This window comes from Lonchura striata, chromosome 1, assembly GCF_046129695.1.
Source record: "Lonchura striata isolate bLonStr1 chromosome 1, bLonStr1.mat, whole genome shotgun sequence".
Taxonomy (NCBI): domain Eukaryota; kingdom Metazoa; phylum Chordata; class Aves; order Passeriformes; family Estrildidae; genus Lonchura; species Lonchura striata.
Window position 1 is genome coordinate 9,229,775 of NC_134603.1, and position 16,580 is coordinate 9,246,354.

The 16,580-nt window shown below is 36.4% G+C and overlaps 1 protein-coding gene across 5 annotated transcripts in view; it reads right to left on the bottom strand.

The window, feature by feature from the left end:
- Nucleotides 1–16,580, bottom strand: part of EFR3A (EFR3 homolog A) — a 77,959-nt gene that overhangs the window by 17,871 nt on the left and 43,508 nt on the right. For all 5 annotated transcript variants that reach the window (XM_021542365.3, XM_021542362.3, XM_077782008.1 and 2 more), the window contains 7 exons: nt 12,483–12,561; nt 11,387–11,522; nt 10,044–10,208; nt 7,683–7,797; nt 5,777–5,828; nt 2,267–2,439; nt 1,742–1,817 (listed from right to left, as the gene is read on the bottom strand). In XM_021542365.3, the coding sequence (XP_021398040.1) occupies nt 1,742–1,817; nt 2,267–2,439; nt 5,777–5,828; nt 7,683–7,797; nt 10,044–10,208; nt 11,387–11,522; nt 12,483–12,561 (796 nt within the window). The remainder of the gene's footprint in view (nt 1–1,741; nt 1,818–2,266; nt 2,440–5,776; nt 5,829–7,682; nt 7,798–10,043; nt 10,209–11,386; nt 11,523–12,482; nt 12,562–16,580) is intronic.

Sequence of the window (16,580 nt, forward strand, 5' to 3'; positions counted from 1 at the left end):
ATTCAGCTCTAGAAGGAGGAAGAAAAGTGATTTTCAACCTCCCTTTTTCCAAGAGGACATATTTACTTAAGAAATAATGATGACATTGTTGGTCTTTTCATTACTTCTAAAATCAAAGGGTTGCTCAAATACACATTATATTTAAAAATGAGGTAAACACAGCTATCAGCAAAAAGCACAGAAGCTACTACCAAATAAAAGTTAGCTGTTTAAAGACCCAGTATTTGGAAAATAAAATAATGAATTTTTTTATCCCACTGATAAAGAATTGCACTCAAATAGGAAAATAAATGATTATGTGGATTTTATCAATATGTATCTTTCTAGAAGACTGGAAAATGCAAGAAGTTAAATATTTCCCTTCAAAGAAAGGATAGATATAAACTGAGCAACTGGTCTGAGATGAAGAGTTTTGTGCCTATGTTTGGCTCCATTCCACCTGGGTGTGACACAGAATTGCCTCGGGATCCCCATGTAACATCAAACAAGCCCAAATAGAACTCCAGGTATTAATGAACTTCTGGAGATTCCTCATCCCTGTTCTTTGATTATGCAGAGCACCTAGGAAGAGCAGGCTGCCAACATGCACATCTACACCAGGTGAGTAACAGTATCACACAGATAATCATTGACTGACTTAATTTCCCAGGGTTAATGTATTTTTTAGAAGCCTGTATGATCTTTTCTTGATCTGTGAAGAATCTCTTTTCCTCTTTTGTCTTTTCAGATCAATATTAACAATTCAAATACTTAGTCTGACAGCTACAACCTTCATCTAGCAAAATACAACTTATCCAAACTACTCTAAACAATATTAAATTAAATATTAAATAATTAAATATTAGATATTAAATTAATGAAGTAAAATTTAATTAACTTTTAAAATACACATTACTAATAATTGCCAATGTTGGAGTCTTTTTTATATTTGTATTATTCCAGTTGAACATATACTGGAAGAATATTAACTGGGCTAACTTATAGCAAGAACCTTTATCTTGCAAAGTTACTTGAATGCTGTACAACTCTAGTTTGCATATTATTACATATACAGTATTTTGGCTTACTTCAGTATTTCTGGGTTTTGTTTACATACTTACACAGATAAACCAGAGTCAGGAATGACAGAGCACAGTATGTATCTTTCCCACATAAAACCCAAGGTGTCTACTGTAAGCAATTTCACTCCATTGAAGTATCATTTAAAAAAACCCTGTTTTTCTTTAGAACCAAATATACTGAAAAGTCAGAAGTCTTGTGAAAACAATGTTTTATAAGATAGCTGTTTTGGGCAAAGTTAACTTTCTTTGACATCTTTAACCTAAAACATAAGACATAAGTCTCTGTACCACAGGTATAAAAAGATTTCTAAACACAGAATTGTCTAAAAATACAGCAAAATAAAAGCCAAATTAGTGAAAAAACTGCTACCAAGCAAAAATTAAATGCTGCACAGGGATTTAACAACAGGGAGATATTTTCAGAATCAAGGTTTTGACATACACTGTTCTAATTTCATGCATATAAAGGTTTTAACTGAAGACATAAATAAAAATTTTATTGCATGGAATCATCTTTTAAGTATCTTGAGAACTGCAACACTGAAATCACTCTAACTTGATTACAAAAATTTGAAACTGATCTTTGTGACTTGTTGCAAAACCACAGCTGTAGAAGAAAAGCAAAACCACTGGTTCAGTTACTGATTTCTAGATAGAAAAGTGATGTTTCATTCTATTACCTTTTTCATGAAGCTCACGTCTTGCCTTGAAATCTTGTCTCGTTTTATCTTTAGATCAGAAACATCCGGTATTATTCTACAAATGAAACAAATGTGTTGTTTCAGGAAAAAAAAAAAAAGTTGAAAATTAAGAGAATGTGGAAAACAGGAAGTATTCAAGCAGATCTTGACCCAATTCCCATTTTAATTATATCCATCCTTAACAAGGATATTCAAATTTCAGTTGAAGAGGGAGAACCAGAAAGAGAATTATGACAATCATATATGTTTTTATCTACATAAAATAAAAATAAAATTCTGTCTTCTACACGACTAAACAATGATATTTGTAATAGTTATTTAGGATACTGTGCTCTGAGGCTTACCTGTAAAATTCTTGCCATGAATAACTGACACTGAGGATTGTGCATGTACCAAAACAGTACATTAATAATTCACATTAGCAAAAACATTTAAAAATCAACAGTACTTGTCCTTTGGGTAATGAACTGGAATTTCAAGTAGGCAATAAATGAAGAGCTCTACCTTATCCCTCTGAGCTTGGCTCTGTTGTCGTGCCGATCAATGAGGTTGTGCAGGATTTCCAGGACCAGCTGCCTCAGCTCAGAGTCCTCCATGAGTGAAGGAGACAGCAACGGGTCCAGAAAGGCGGCAGGAAGTGCATTACTTATTGTTGTGGCTTTGTACCCTGAAGTCACCTGTTCATTGTTGGAAATAAAATTCATGTGTCACTACTGCATTGTAAGAATTAATTGAAGCTGTCATTCACGTTTTAGTGGGATTGCTTTGGCACCCGCAAGGTAGATTCAAATTGAAGTATTGTATTAATTTTGAAAATTCCTGACCTCAGGATTAATTTGGAAGGACGTTAGCACACATTTTCAAATTAAATCCCTCATGTTAAAAGGATTGTTCACAATCCTTTCCTTACAAACACACCCCAAATCAAAAATAAAGGTATGATTTATGATGTGGTTTTTTTATTAGGCCTATGAAAAGTTGCAGGGCATAAACTGAAGATGACAGGAATTTCAGTTGATAATTACAATAGAGATTTATCCATTTCAGGTTATGAGCTGTTCACATATGATAGAGTAAGTTCATGTTAAATAAAAAATGAGAAACCAGGGCCTATATGTACATCTTAAAGATTTATGGATACTACTTTATTGCAAAACATGAAGTAAGCAAGTATCACTTTCTTAGAAAACTGGTGCCATAGTGTTATTTTAAAAATTAATACTACCTCGCCTTGTCTCATTTGGTTACTTTTAATTAAAGCAAATTCTGCAGGTACACAAAGAAAAACTTCTACCTAACTAATAATTCAAATTTTAATTAGCTGAATATGTACAGTAGTCAGAAATATTTACAATTTACCATATCTTAAATTGGAGGTTACTAGAATATTACAATCTCAGAATATATTACGAAGTATATATAGCCTGTTGAGGATGAGGGGAGCAAAATTATTCCTAATTTAATTATAATAATAAATGCAATCGTATTTTCATCTAAGACTTACACAATAATTGTATCTTCTTTATATATATCTTCCATACCCTTACAGTTTTTACATGTGAGCTGTGTTTTACTGGTTTTGGCTGGGATAGGTAATTTTCTGGATTTGTGACCAAAGCAGTGCTGGGAACACAGAGATGATTTGGCTACTGCTAGGCAGGGCTTACACACCTTGTCCTAGACTGCAAGCCAAGATGTACTTAATTGCCATCTGTTAAAGGTGTGGCAGTTATATTCTCTTAATTGGGCAGTTTTCTTTATCTATTCTACAAACGATCCTCTCTCAGGGGAGACACCTGCTGTTAATGGACTATTGAATGTCACTGCAGGACTGATGAAAGTTGCAGCATCCCATTGTGAGATGCTCCACCCAGAGGGAGAAGCCAAGAAGGAAGACTACACCCTTTTCTACAGAGTTACTGCTCCATCAGAACTACACCTGCCACTCCAGGAGGACTGCAGCCTTAATTCCCAATTGGACTGCTGCCAACACCCTGACCAACATGATGTCAGGTTGTATTCTGACTCTGTCAGTGTTGTTTTGGTTCACTGCATTGCTTATTTTATCTTTTTATTTTCTTCCCTAATAAAGAACTGTTATTCGTGCTCCCATATTTTTGCCTGAGAGCCACTCTTAATTTCAAATTTATAACAATTTGAAGGGAGGGGGTCTACTGTTTTTTCCATTTCAGGGGAGGCTTCTGCCTTCCTTAGCAGATACCTGCCTTTCCAAACCAAGACACACCTCCAGAAGGATATCCCATATTAAAATGTGTCATGTTCAGCAGCAGAACAGGAGGCTGTTTGTGAGGGTTGCCATTGCTCAGGGACTGGCTGGCTATCATTTGGCTTGTGATGAGCAGTTGGCTTTTTTTTAGGCAAAGTTTTTATTTTATTTTATTAATACTTCTTTCTCTCATTTCTTGGTTTTGTTTTTCTTGGCTTCCTTTTTTACTTACTAAACTGTCTTAATCTCAACCCACTTTCCTCACTGGCACTGTCCTGGTTCTCTCCCCATCCCCCTGGGGCAGAGTGAGTAAGTGACTGGGTGGTCCCTGGTGCCTCTGGGTTAAACCACAACACTGAGCAAGCATGGTGGCCACAGCTTATCTGAAGTATTCACAGAGACATGGCTGACAGGAGCACCAGGGAACAAGAAGGTATCTGATCAATCATTCTGAAAAGGAAAATAACTGATATGACAAGCAGCAGGGCTCCAAATCTAAGTGCACACTTTTAATGAAGTGCCAGATTTCAACTACCTATACAGCATTAACTTGTCTGCCTGTGTATGCATGACAACAGACTAATTATGTTATGAAATATTATTCTTTTGTAAAGAATACATGATGTACAATGCTGGATTTTTTCCACATTATTTATCAATGACTAATTTATTAAGAACAATTACTTTATCAGAACAGTAATTTTCACCCTTTTGTGCCACAATGGGATTTTACTTCCATATTCTAAAAGAGATGCAAACCAAAATGTTAAATCCCTTCCACATATACACTCTGATTCCTTTAAAGCATATTTACAGGCTATGTAGCACCTAAAATCATTAGAACAATTCTTACCTGTTTTAATGGAATTTTATCAATGGTGACATGAATACTGTCAGGAATAGTTAGACATAGCTGAGTCTATATTTAATGAAGACAATGTGCAAAATGACCACTTGAGGTCCTTCCTAAGAAGTTTTCTATCCTGAAATTGCAACTCTGAATGCCCAGCTCTTTTGTAAACCAGAGTCTAAGATTTCAGATTTGGACAAGCCAAGAATGTTTTCACCTATTTCCCTAACACCATACATGAGTTTCATGTCAAAGCAGGGACAAAAACTCATTTTCCAGGAGGACAGTCTTCTGCTTTAGTTTGTGAAATCATTCCCCTGTCTGAGTGACTGAACAGTTTTCAGCTTCTGCAACAAGACAGGCCAAGATTCTACTGGCAAGAACCTCCTTTACTACGCACTTTCTGAATTTTACCAGCTGGATCTAGTTCCAGAAATACTCTTTGAAGATTTACAGCTGAAAAGTGTATTTGTGATAAACAATTCAATCATATCTTACAAGAATTTTGGGAAACATTAGAAAGGAAAGAGCAACTGTGTCTGAGGTATCTATTCCTATGGTTTTAAACGTATTGGCCATTCTACTAATTACCACTTTTCCAAGCTCAGAGATAAAAGTGATTTCACTTTGATGTTGCCAGTATTGCTGGCAGAACTCAACCTCCTCTAGGATGTTCTTTTGAATCTGCAGATCCAATTATAACTGACATTCATGGAAGTTCTCCAAGAGGTGGAGGCATATTTGTTGTGCTGTTTGTAATTTAAGTTGGAAAAAAGCTTTCACAATATTACATAATAGAATTACAGGTCTATGTAATATTAATGTATGTTTATTTTCATAATCCAGTGTTGTTATACTGTACTTTTATATGTAAATATATATATATGAAGTGAAACACTGTGTATTTATAACATTATACTGATCACAAAAGTCTTACCATAAGTAAAGATCTCAATAACATGATTTGAATCCTCCTGGGTCCCAAATCTCTACAATTGGGAAAAAAAATTGCAAATTAGGTTTCTTGTATATATTTGAAATATTATTCTATTCTAGACATTATTGTCATTTTTGACAAATGAATACAGCAGTCTTGGAAGGAATGCTGGATGACCATAGATAAAGGAAAGTATCCCCAACTGAGTTGCAATAATTAAATGTTTTTGAAAGACACATTTACAGGAAGGCTTAAAAAATGGAGCACATTCACTTGAAAAAAAAGTTAAATTGTATATGTGAAGCAGGTATAAATATTTATGTTTTACTCAGAAATCTCTAAAATGTTTGACCACTATGAGCTTGATAGCTTGTTATTTTCACAACTATCAGCACTGAAAATTTATTCTGTATTAAAATGCAATTGAGTCTTTCAAGAAAAGTGGACATTTCTTCTTTAAGCATCACCCCAAAACTTTGAGACTGGAAAAAAGTTACCAGCAAAATCAGTAAGAAAAACTGTAAGACTCCTCAGCTTTTGTATCACAGGAAGGTACATGAAACACTACTTGACCTGTTCTTCATCTGTTTTCACTTTCCTCCTGCAGGCACTAAAAGTAGCCAAATAGCTAAAGGTATATAGTCACTATTCTTGCAAGGTCTTAGAAGATATAAGTGAACTTGGAATAAATTGCTCCATTCACAGAGATTCTTTCAGGAAAGTAAAAAAGGTGCAAGGCATTTTCTCCATTAAATAGTGTAAAGGAAGATCAACCCTCTTCACAAAAGTTGGCCGCTATGTAACAGTGGAAACTTCTACCTTAATGAGCTACGTTCCTGGCTGTATCATTCAAATGTCTTGGGTAGCTGAAACCAAAATTCTAAGTAATGCCAGACTTTATCAGCAATCAGAAAGCCTTCTTTGCTCAGAGTGACATATGCACATCATACTAACACACTGTTCAGGCACATGTTTACATAGAATCTCATAAATGGAAAATCATACAGTTATAAAAAAAACCAACCACCACCCCCAACTGTTTATCCAAGTAAGAATTTCATATGGATTCATTCTTGAAATACCTCCATAATCAGTGACAACTGCCTGGCACAGACTTGTATCTTCCATGGAATAGCATCCCATGCTGCAGGGATACTGAATGAAAAGCTGTAAGAAGCTGGAGAATGACAATGGCTTCCTACTTAATCTATTAGGGGATCACTTATGTGGTGCAAAGTGTCTGTGCACATATGGAAAGAACATCTCAGGCTTTTCAGTGACTTCCCCATTTATTGAGGAAATGCAATCTTTTAAACAAAATTATCCCTGTTACAGGGAAAAGTATTCAGTGTAGGGTGACTTTTAAATTATGGATTTATTAAGTCTGCCCACTTATAGGTTTTCCCATTTCTAAATACATAGGGAAAAATCCAAAATTCACTGGAATTTCTGCAGTTATTTCTTAATCTGAAGTCAACTTGTACAGAATTAAAAAAACCAAACAAACCTTAAAAATAGTTTGTAAATTATGCAACTATTTGAAAAAATGTATTTATAATTGAATTCCTCTCATTCTCAAAACCTACATATAAAAAGTTATGGAATAAACAACCATAAAGTATATAATTTCAGAAAAAATTGTAAAAATGCAAAGATAAAGAGTGTTTTAGTGAAAAAACAAACTGCCTTGCAATCAGTAATTTTTACCAGTAAAATGTCTGTAGGTTGATTTCATATTGTTGACACTGAGCTTGTCTTGGTCTTGATTCTGCATAGTATTTAATACAGCCTAGAAGGAGTAAGAATTTGCATTTCATTTTTCTTAATGTTTTTCAGTTCTTAATTTATCAGGATTCCAAAAATCTAGATTTTTAATTTCAAATTTAAAAATGTAGGATATACAAACCCAAGGTTACTGGGATCCAACGATTGTGAAGTTGTTCCCAAAACAGGTACTTTGCTCATAATGAACATCATAATCTCTGATCTCTGGTAGTCTGGAAGATTGCTTCCAAAAAATCCTAAATAAAAATAGAATGAAATCACAGAAGAAAATGAGATATAGGGCCCTTCTCTTTATAAGAAAAGCCCCTAAAATACAAGGAATATATAAACAGGTCAAAGTAGATGAAGAATAAACATATGACTTGTTTTAGGGCACAATCTCATATTTACTTCTGCTGAATGATTTTAGTGAGTCTTTTTCATTATACTTTCATCTTTGAATACTAAAACCTTCTAATTTTATCCTCCTCTAAATATACAATTTAAAAATTAAATATCAGGGGTCTATTAACCTGTACCTAGTGAAAAGTTGGAAGTGTTTATCATGGCACACAGTATTGTTACTTTTGTCTGTGAAGTCTCCAATAAATATTACAAGTGAGGAGACAGAAATCCCAGAGATATACAAGTATTTTATGAGTGTTGCTGTTCCTGGGGAGTGATGAGGTGAGCAGCTTCTGTGCCAGCACCAAGGGAAGAGGAGCACTCCATCATGAGGTACAGGGAGGGCTCCTGGACCAGGGGAACCTCAAGGCAGCAGAAAGAGCCACAATGGCTGAGGGAACCTGGGCAGGGCCAGAAGAAATGTCAGGCACACACACACCTCCCCTGCCTTAAAAGTATCTCTTAGGGAGTGCTAGCATCAGCTGGCAGGAAGGGCACTGCAGCTCTGCCAGCTCCTCATCCATTCCAGGGAGGAATGGTTTCCACTCACACAAGACCCTGTCCTCTCCCAGCTCTGCACACACCACAGGTGAAGCAGCTGCCCAGACACAGCTCCCGTGGGAACAGCTGCCATCCCAGTGCCAGCTGCAGGATGGGCCCTGCTCTTACAGCAGCACAGCCGCAGCAGTGGCCCAGCTGTGGCAGCACTCCCAGGGAACTGAGATAACACTGTTATTCCCAACATTCCCCATGGAAAGAAATCAGGGCCTTTGGGTTAATGGCAAGTCCCGTGTGAATCAAGTGTGCCCTGGCAGCCAAAGGAGCCAACTGTACCCTCTGGTGCACCAAGCACAGGAGCACCAGCTGGTTGAGGAGGTGACTGTCCCATCCTACACTGCAGCTGCAGCCTCTCCTCGAGTCCATGCTTTGGGTGCCTCAATCTAAGAACATCAAACACCTTCAAGGGGGGCAGTGAAACAGGAGATGCTGATCTCTCTCTAGTGACCAGCGACAGGACATGAGGAAATGGGAAGGAATTGCACCAGGGAAAGTTCAGATGGGACATTAGGAAAAGGTTCTACACTGAAAGGAAGGATGGCCACTAGATCAGGCTCCCCAAGGAAGTGATCACAGCACCAAGCCTGACAGAGGTCAAGCAGTATCTGGACAATGCTCCCAGGCACATGGTTTTTTTGAAGCAGTCCTGGAAGGAGCAGAGAGCTGGACTGAATGATCCTTTTTTGTCCCTTCAAACTCCAGATATTCTATTTTATTACAGTGAAATAGTATACCATTAACTTCAGTAGAAAGAAGCTTCAGAAAGGTTGGTTTGTGGAGTTTCTGGGATTTTTTTTTTGTGGGAGTTGAACATTTTAACTTGGGAACTTTACTGAAATGGTGAGAATTAACGTACTACATACTTGTTACTGCTCTTCAAACAAGTGAAGATACAGATCAGTGAACAACATTTAAGCTACATCTCCCTTGTTCTTTAAGAAAAGAATACAAGGAATAAATGCACCCCAATATATAACATCACTGTCATAAAGGGAAAATCTGAGAAAGGGAGAGACACTGTCGAGAAAATAATTTCAAGTGCTGTGCATTAAAGTACTTCAGTTAAGTCATGGTAGCACAACCAGCCATTAGGTGTCATTGTTGCTACTATGTTTAACATTTATGTCTATCAACTTTAAAGTAGTACCTATGAAAATATATATTACTGTATACAAATGTTTGCAGTGATTTTCATAGAAGGACTAATAAGTAGTTCTGTACCAAAGGACCAAAGGTAGAGATTTCTACATTTCAAGGGCCACATAATAACATAATTAAAATTAATTATAAGTCCACCAGCACTTTTAATTTTCATAACCTTCTTGGCTATGTGTTCAACTAAAATTAAAAAAAAACAAAAAAAAAAAACTTTCAGAAATCAAACACATAAAGCAAGCCTGAGAATGAGAGGCAAACACAATTAGAGAAACCACACTTGGTAGTATTCCTTCATGATTCAAGCTGGTCCAATATCATCTCATTGAGGAAGAGGGAAAAGGGGAGAAATTTTAAGTGACCCTCTGTCAATTGTATAACTCACCAATTGTTTGAATAATTGCATTCTGGACAATCCTCTCATCACTCTCCTTGGAGCTTATGCTTAAAGTGGCACTTTCTAATGAACTGCGTCTGTCACCCAGCTCAAAGTCAACGCTGATGCGCAGGTGCTTCAACAAGGTATTAAAAACCTCCAGAACAGTTGGGCCTGGAAACAACAAATAACAGTGATTGCATATGTCAAGGGGGGAGATGTCAGAAGAAAATGATAACTGGGCTTTTCAATCCATTTTCACAAGTAATGAAAGTAGGGATGATGAAGAGAACCAAGTGAATTATAGTGTTTGAAGCATCCTGGCTAAAGAAAAACTTTATAGAGGTGTGCCTACACTTTGATACACTTTAGAAATTAACTTGGAATCAGGAAATACAGCCAGGTATGTATGCATAATCCATTATGATCCACTACTGGGTCTGGCCAAGATGGAGGTAACCTGATATTCCTTGTGCATGCAGCTTTTTCTCCACCCATTGAAATGTCTTTATCTTGATCCATTAAACTTCTCACTTTCTTTCTAGATTATTCCTGTCCTGTGGGAAAGGGGAGTGCAAACAGCCCAGAGTCAACTCACCATGCAAGTTTCAGATACAAAACACAAGTGGTTGCTGAAATTAAGCATCAATAATGGATTTAACTGCAGGTACTTGCTCCTGAACTTCAGATTTTTTTGAAACCTGCTACTAAAATCCAGTTATATTCATTGGATCAAATAATGAACTCTGTTCATCATATGGTAAAAGATTTCACAAGTCTGTACATGCAAGTGGGTCTCTTATAAAGAGGAAGGAGACATTCAGGCTAATGAAGCAAAACAATAATGCTTCAGCAGGACACCAGTGAACATCAGGAAAAGAGCACTAGAGTGTACATTTCTTCAAAACTACTCTTATTTCAAGGAACCATCCTATTTTGAAATGACATATTTCACCTTATTTCAGCTTCTTCAGTGTCAATAAGGTAACATTTCTCAAAGATAATTATATTCCTGCAATACTCCAGTCACTGTATCAGAAAGCAACAGTGCTCTTGATATTTTCTGGTCACACACAGCTCTCTCAGACTTTATGATTTTTTTTATGCCTTTCACAATTTTTTCACTAATTTTTTCAATGCAAAGGATTATATAAGAGTCAAATAACCAAGTGTATATGCTTGGAGTAACTGCAAACCAAGTTAGATTTCAAGCATTTATCGGCACAAAGAAAAAAAAAATTATACACAAAACCTTCTCAAAATGTTTCCAATCAGTCTGAAACCAAAGTGAAAATGAGCACTACCCTGCAAATTTATCCTTTGACCTAATGCTTTAATTTAATGCATCTTACCTACTGATCCTTTAGCTGCTATTGCAACTGCTTCCAGAAGAACCTGAATAATGCCAGCACGAACTCGTGGTGAATCCCTTTTGCGGACATCAAGGTGTCCTAGGATTTCTTGTATTACATGATGGGAATATTGTGCCTATTAAGAAAACAGACAGAAAATCTTAATTTGTGACTTTAACAAGAATAGTTCATACAGCACTCAGCTATGGTCATGACCATGCTCCTATTGTGCAACATTTTAATTCAGAAATTTATCAAAATTACAACTAATTCATGACTAAATATGGATTCAAAAAACTGCCATGACAGATGAAGCAATACAGGTTCATTCAGCCAGCTCAGTGTACAAAACCTTAAGAGTCTTAAAATATCCAGGAACATCTGCAAGCACAGAGGAAGCATAAAGTTGTCCTTCACTCAGCTAACTGCAGTTCAAAGAATTCAGCACCATTGATGTAAATGGTGAGAAAACACGGCTTTCTCCGACAAACCTGGAATTTTACATTTTTATCTTCTGGGCATCTGTGTTTGATGCCATCAAAGAATAATACCTTGACGTTTACAACAGATAATCATAGAGTCATAGAATGGCTTGAGTTGTGACAGGTCTTGAAGACCATCTCGTTCCAAGTCCCTTGCCATGGGCAGGGACAGCTTCTACCACATAGGGTTGCTCAAAGTCACATCCAACCTGTTGCAGTGCCTCATTACTCTTAGGGTGAAGAATTTCTTCCTAATATCCAATCTCTACCTTCCCTCCCTTGGCTTAAGGCCACAATATAGGTTGTCCACTATTAAAAATCCTAAGCATAACAGATGCATATGAAGTTGTTTTCTTCAGTTGGAAAATCAGCACAGCTGTCTTGGCATGGGGAAATAACCAACCTGAGAAATTTCTTTGTCAAGCACCATGTCACACCAGCATGGTTACCCTGCTCCTTGTTCTGGAGAAGGACCACCCCACTACCTACCCTTGGGTCTTCTGGATTCTTTGACTTCATCTACTGTCCACCACTAGCATGGTGAGATGAGCACTGAAACTTTTCTCATGTGTTTGGAACATGTATGCAAGGAAAAAAAATCCAGAAAATCCTACCTGTATAGAATACATTATGATTTTAAAACAGGAAACAGCAAATTCATTAGGATCCCATAGTCTATGATGGTCTAAATGCCTGTAGGCAAAAATTAAGACATAATGAAATAATTACAATCTGCAGATATAATAAATGGTATCACAAGAATTTGTTCAAAATTCACCTCAAAGGGATTATTTACTAACATAAAACTTCTATACAATGACTTATTAACTAGGTGAGAAATTTAGAACTTCAGAAAAGCCCTTGTTTTCTAAGTTTAGGATATGATCAGACAACATTTGGATGAACAGAAATTCCTGTTCCAGAAATTTAAGGAATCTAGTTGCACTGAATATATATAGTTAAGAATATACTCTTTCCAGAGTGCTGTGACATTTGATGCTTATTTACATAAAAGGGCTCTGCTGAAGGTTGTAACATCTTGAAGATATATACTTTACAAAGGATAAATAAGTTGTTTTAAATTACAAACTGCAAAATAATTAGGGCTGAATGCTCCATCCAGAATAGAAACTCTGAGAAATATTTCTGGTTTTGCAATGGTTTAATAAATAAAACATATGGAAAACAAAAAAGAACTGCTCTTCTTATATATATGCCTTTATGCTCTGAAGCACTTCAACATTTACTGCAAGAAATATCAAAATCAAAATCCCAATAAAAAAATGTGTCAGTTTCTCTTTAAATGGAATAAGAACCACAAATGAGAAAAAAATTATCAGTGTTTCAAACAAATACAAAAAATTCTGCTTAAGCAGAAATGTTGAAAGCTATGAATTGGGCACACAGACTTTTGCAAAAAAAAAAAAAAGATCTGTGTCCCTGAAAAAGCATTAAAAAAAAAAACTATGTTTTTTCAGGCTAGAAGATTGAAGAAAAGGTAACTTTGGATGCATTTAAATTGATATAATTTAAGTTTAAAAAACATCAAAACAAATCCACAAACAAATCTGCCAGTGAACAGCAAATATGCCAAATCAACAAAAAAACCCTTTTAACAGAAAATTAATTTAAGTTTTGTTCCTAAATCGATATCTCAGGTACAGAACCATTACTGTTCTTCCTTTTCTCAAAGAACTTAGGAAACATATAAAGTTGCTTGAAACAAGAAACTCAAAAGCTCTGGAGGTGAAAGAAACCAGCACTGTGAACACTGGCTAGATGCTGTAACTTACTCTGCTACAATCTGGACATCTCAATTCCCTCACTGGGCTGCTCCCAGCCCAGTCACCCACATACACAGGTCTCCTTCAAGGCTGATTAAGTCAGATGACACAAAGCATCTCCTGTGCCCTAAATTACCTTGCACTCCATTCCAGAGATTAAAAAAAGTTCTGCCATTTTGAAACATCACATACCTTTAACAGAAATCCCTACAGGAAAGAATGTCAGAACTTTTAAAGGTATTCGCCTGCCAAGATAACAGCAGATTTCCATTACTAAATATCCAACTTGAGTACCTGTTGGGAATAGCTGCTTTTCTTGTGCACAGGCATTATCAAATGGAAAATCATACTCTCCACTATCTTCTCCTGATTGGAACTGATCCTTTAATCTTTCAGGGCATGTGTTCTCTGTTATCCTTGACAGTTCCTATTCATCTGCCCCAAAAATCCATTTAGGCAGATTATGGTCCACTGCATCCCATATCACGTTAACAAACAAAAAATTCCTCTCTAAACAAGACATACAGTCCTATTTTGCCACAAAGGTCAAGTATTAGCTGCTTCAGGTAGATAGATAAACTGCTGGGAAGACAGCAGGGGGCAGATGACAGAATTGGTTAAAACTCTGTGTAACAGCTCAGTGGGCAGCATACCATGTATACTGGAATTGTCCTCCTAAAGACAGCAGGATTAAATTCCTGTAGGTGATGTATTTTACTGATCATAACAAGTGCATTCAAAGTAGTTTTGTTTTTGCAAAAGACAGTAAAGGGTGTTTTTAGTATGGTGCATTTACTTCAGTTAAAATCAAGTCACACCTTAACTTCCTTTTTCTTTTCAAATTACATTTCTTTCAATAAAGAATATCTACTGAAGATTGCAAAACATTCTATTGCTGGATTAACAAATGCCAAACCTTTGGCATTTGTTAATTTGTTCAGCCTTCCATTGAGATCTGCTGCACATATGTAGCAAAAGTGCACAATTATGTCTCTCAATTTCAAAGGAGCAGCAGAACCAATAATGCAAGTTTCTGGGGAAAGAGCTACTAATCATCCCCGAATTCTTTCTCAGTGCCACACATGCAAGTAATCCTTAAAGTAATAATGATAAATTGGGATTAGAAAGCATGACTGAGTCATGCATTTATGGGAATATATAAAATATTCTGCTCATGCATCATGTTTGCTGAAAGAATATTGAGCACCAGTCTGTTAATATTCCAAACCCCTCCACACGTGATGTGATAACTGACAAGAATGGAAATGCAGTGGTTACACTTGGGAAGTTTCACTGTATTTCTAGATCTCTGAATCTAATCTATTCACTGTTGCAAATCCATGCTAAGTATGTCTCAATAGCTTCTGACTGTTGACACAACATAAAATTTTTTTCAGGTAAAATTAATGTAACATTTTTGACTTTCATTATGCAATTAGTGAGATTGTTCTGTAAGATTTTATTGCAAGTTATTATTTGAGAATTTCTAGCTACTGCATGTAGACATAACCATAGAGATTTTCTGCCTAAGGCAAGGGAAATTAATGTCAATCCAAACCTATACCAGGAGACTGACTTCAGATTTCTATTATCTTTATTATATTTAAACCCATCAATCATTGAATAAACCTTGCCTCATGATGCAGGCAGCACGGCTCTCTCAGTTTTGCAAAGAAGTAGCAGCATGTTGCCTGATACTACAGTGTCACATGAAGCAAGCCTTCAGGTGGGGAACTGAACCTGCACCTTCATGTTAGCATTGTAGTAAGAGGCCCTATCTGCATTTCCAGAGTTTCCTTAAAAGCTGTGAAAGAGTTGAACATTGTTAGAAGAAACTGTTTTCTAATCAGGTTTTTCAATCCAGTAAAATGCAATAGACTCTCTATCTCCAACTTTCACTCTAACTGTTCTGTCATTCACAAAGTGAAGCTGATTAGATAGAGTACTCCCTTTATGTTTAGGAAAAACAGCTTGAAATTGCATTTTCTACATCTCTTGTTCTTCAAAAAATACTAAACATTTACAGCAGTCATTTCTAAAAAGACACATTTGGCAATTTGTCCTCAAAGTGGAACACAAAAATAGTGACTACAAAGACTCTCTATTCACAAAGGAGGTAACATTCAGAGTAACTGGTCATTATCTACTCATTTCAGTGCATAAATGCAGCATGTGACACACTGAGGTGCACACAGACCAACTGGCTCCTTACAGTCATAGCATGTAAGAAATAAAAATAGGCTGGAAATAAACTTTAGAGACATAGGCTTCAGATCAGCCACAGGAAAAGCAGCTATGACACCTTCTCAAATGCCAAACCTCTAGTCTGTGGAATCAGGAATTGTTAGTAGGTAATTTCCCTGAGACTAAAATGACTGAAAAGACTCAAACCACTGCAAATAATGATGCATTTTTGAGATAAACCCAGTAAAAGAATTGAGAAGGGGTCAAGAAAGCAGCTGCAGTATAGTACCAAGTAGTCCACCCAGACCGTGTAGTAACAAGGCCTTCAGTATCATCATAGGTATTTTGGAAGAATGCAAATTTTAAATCTAGGAAAGAATGAGTGTTTTTTAAATAAATCACTCAACTTTGCAACAGAAACTCCTCTCAGGCTGGTATAACACATACATACAGAAAGTAAAGAAATGGTACAGTTCTTTGTAGTCAATGTTTTTTTAGGATAAACAAGGGGTTACACAAGTTTTCTGCCTTCAACACTAACCCTATCTTTTTTCTGTTAACACTAGTAACTTGAAAATGGCTTTTGATAACTTGAAGGTCTTTCGGTGTATAAATAACATGCTTAATCTTTGTGGGAAGAACTAGGCCATCTAAGAGAATGTATTCCGATACCTGGGATGTACTTTGAAAAATTTACAAGAAGCAAGCAGGTCTCCTCATCACCAGTAAGAGCCAGGGTTTGAA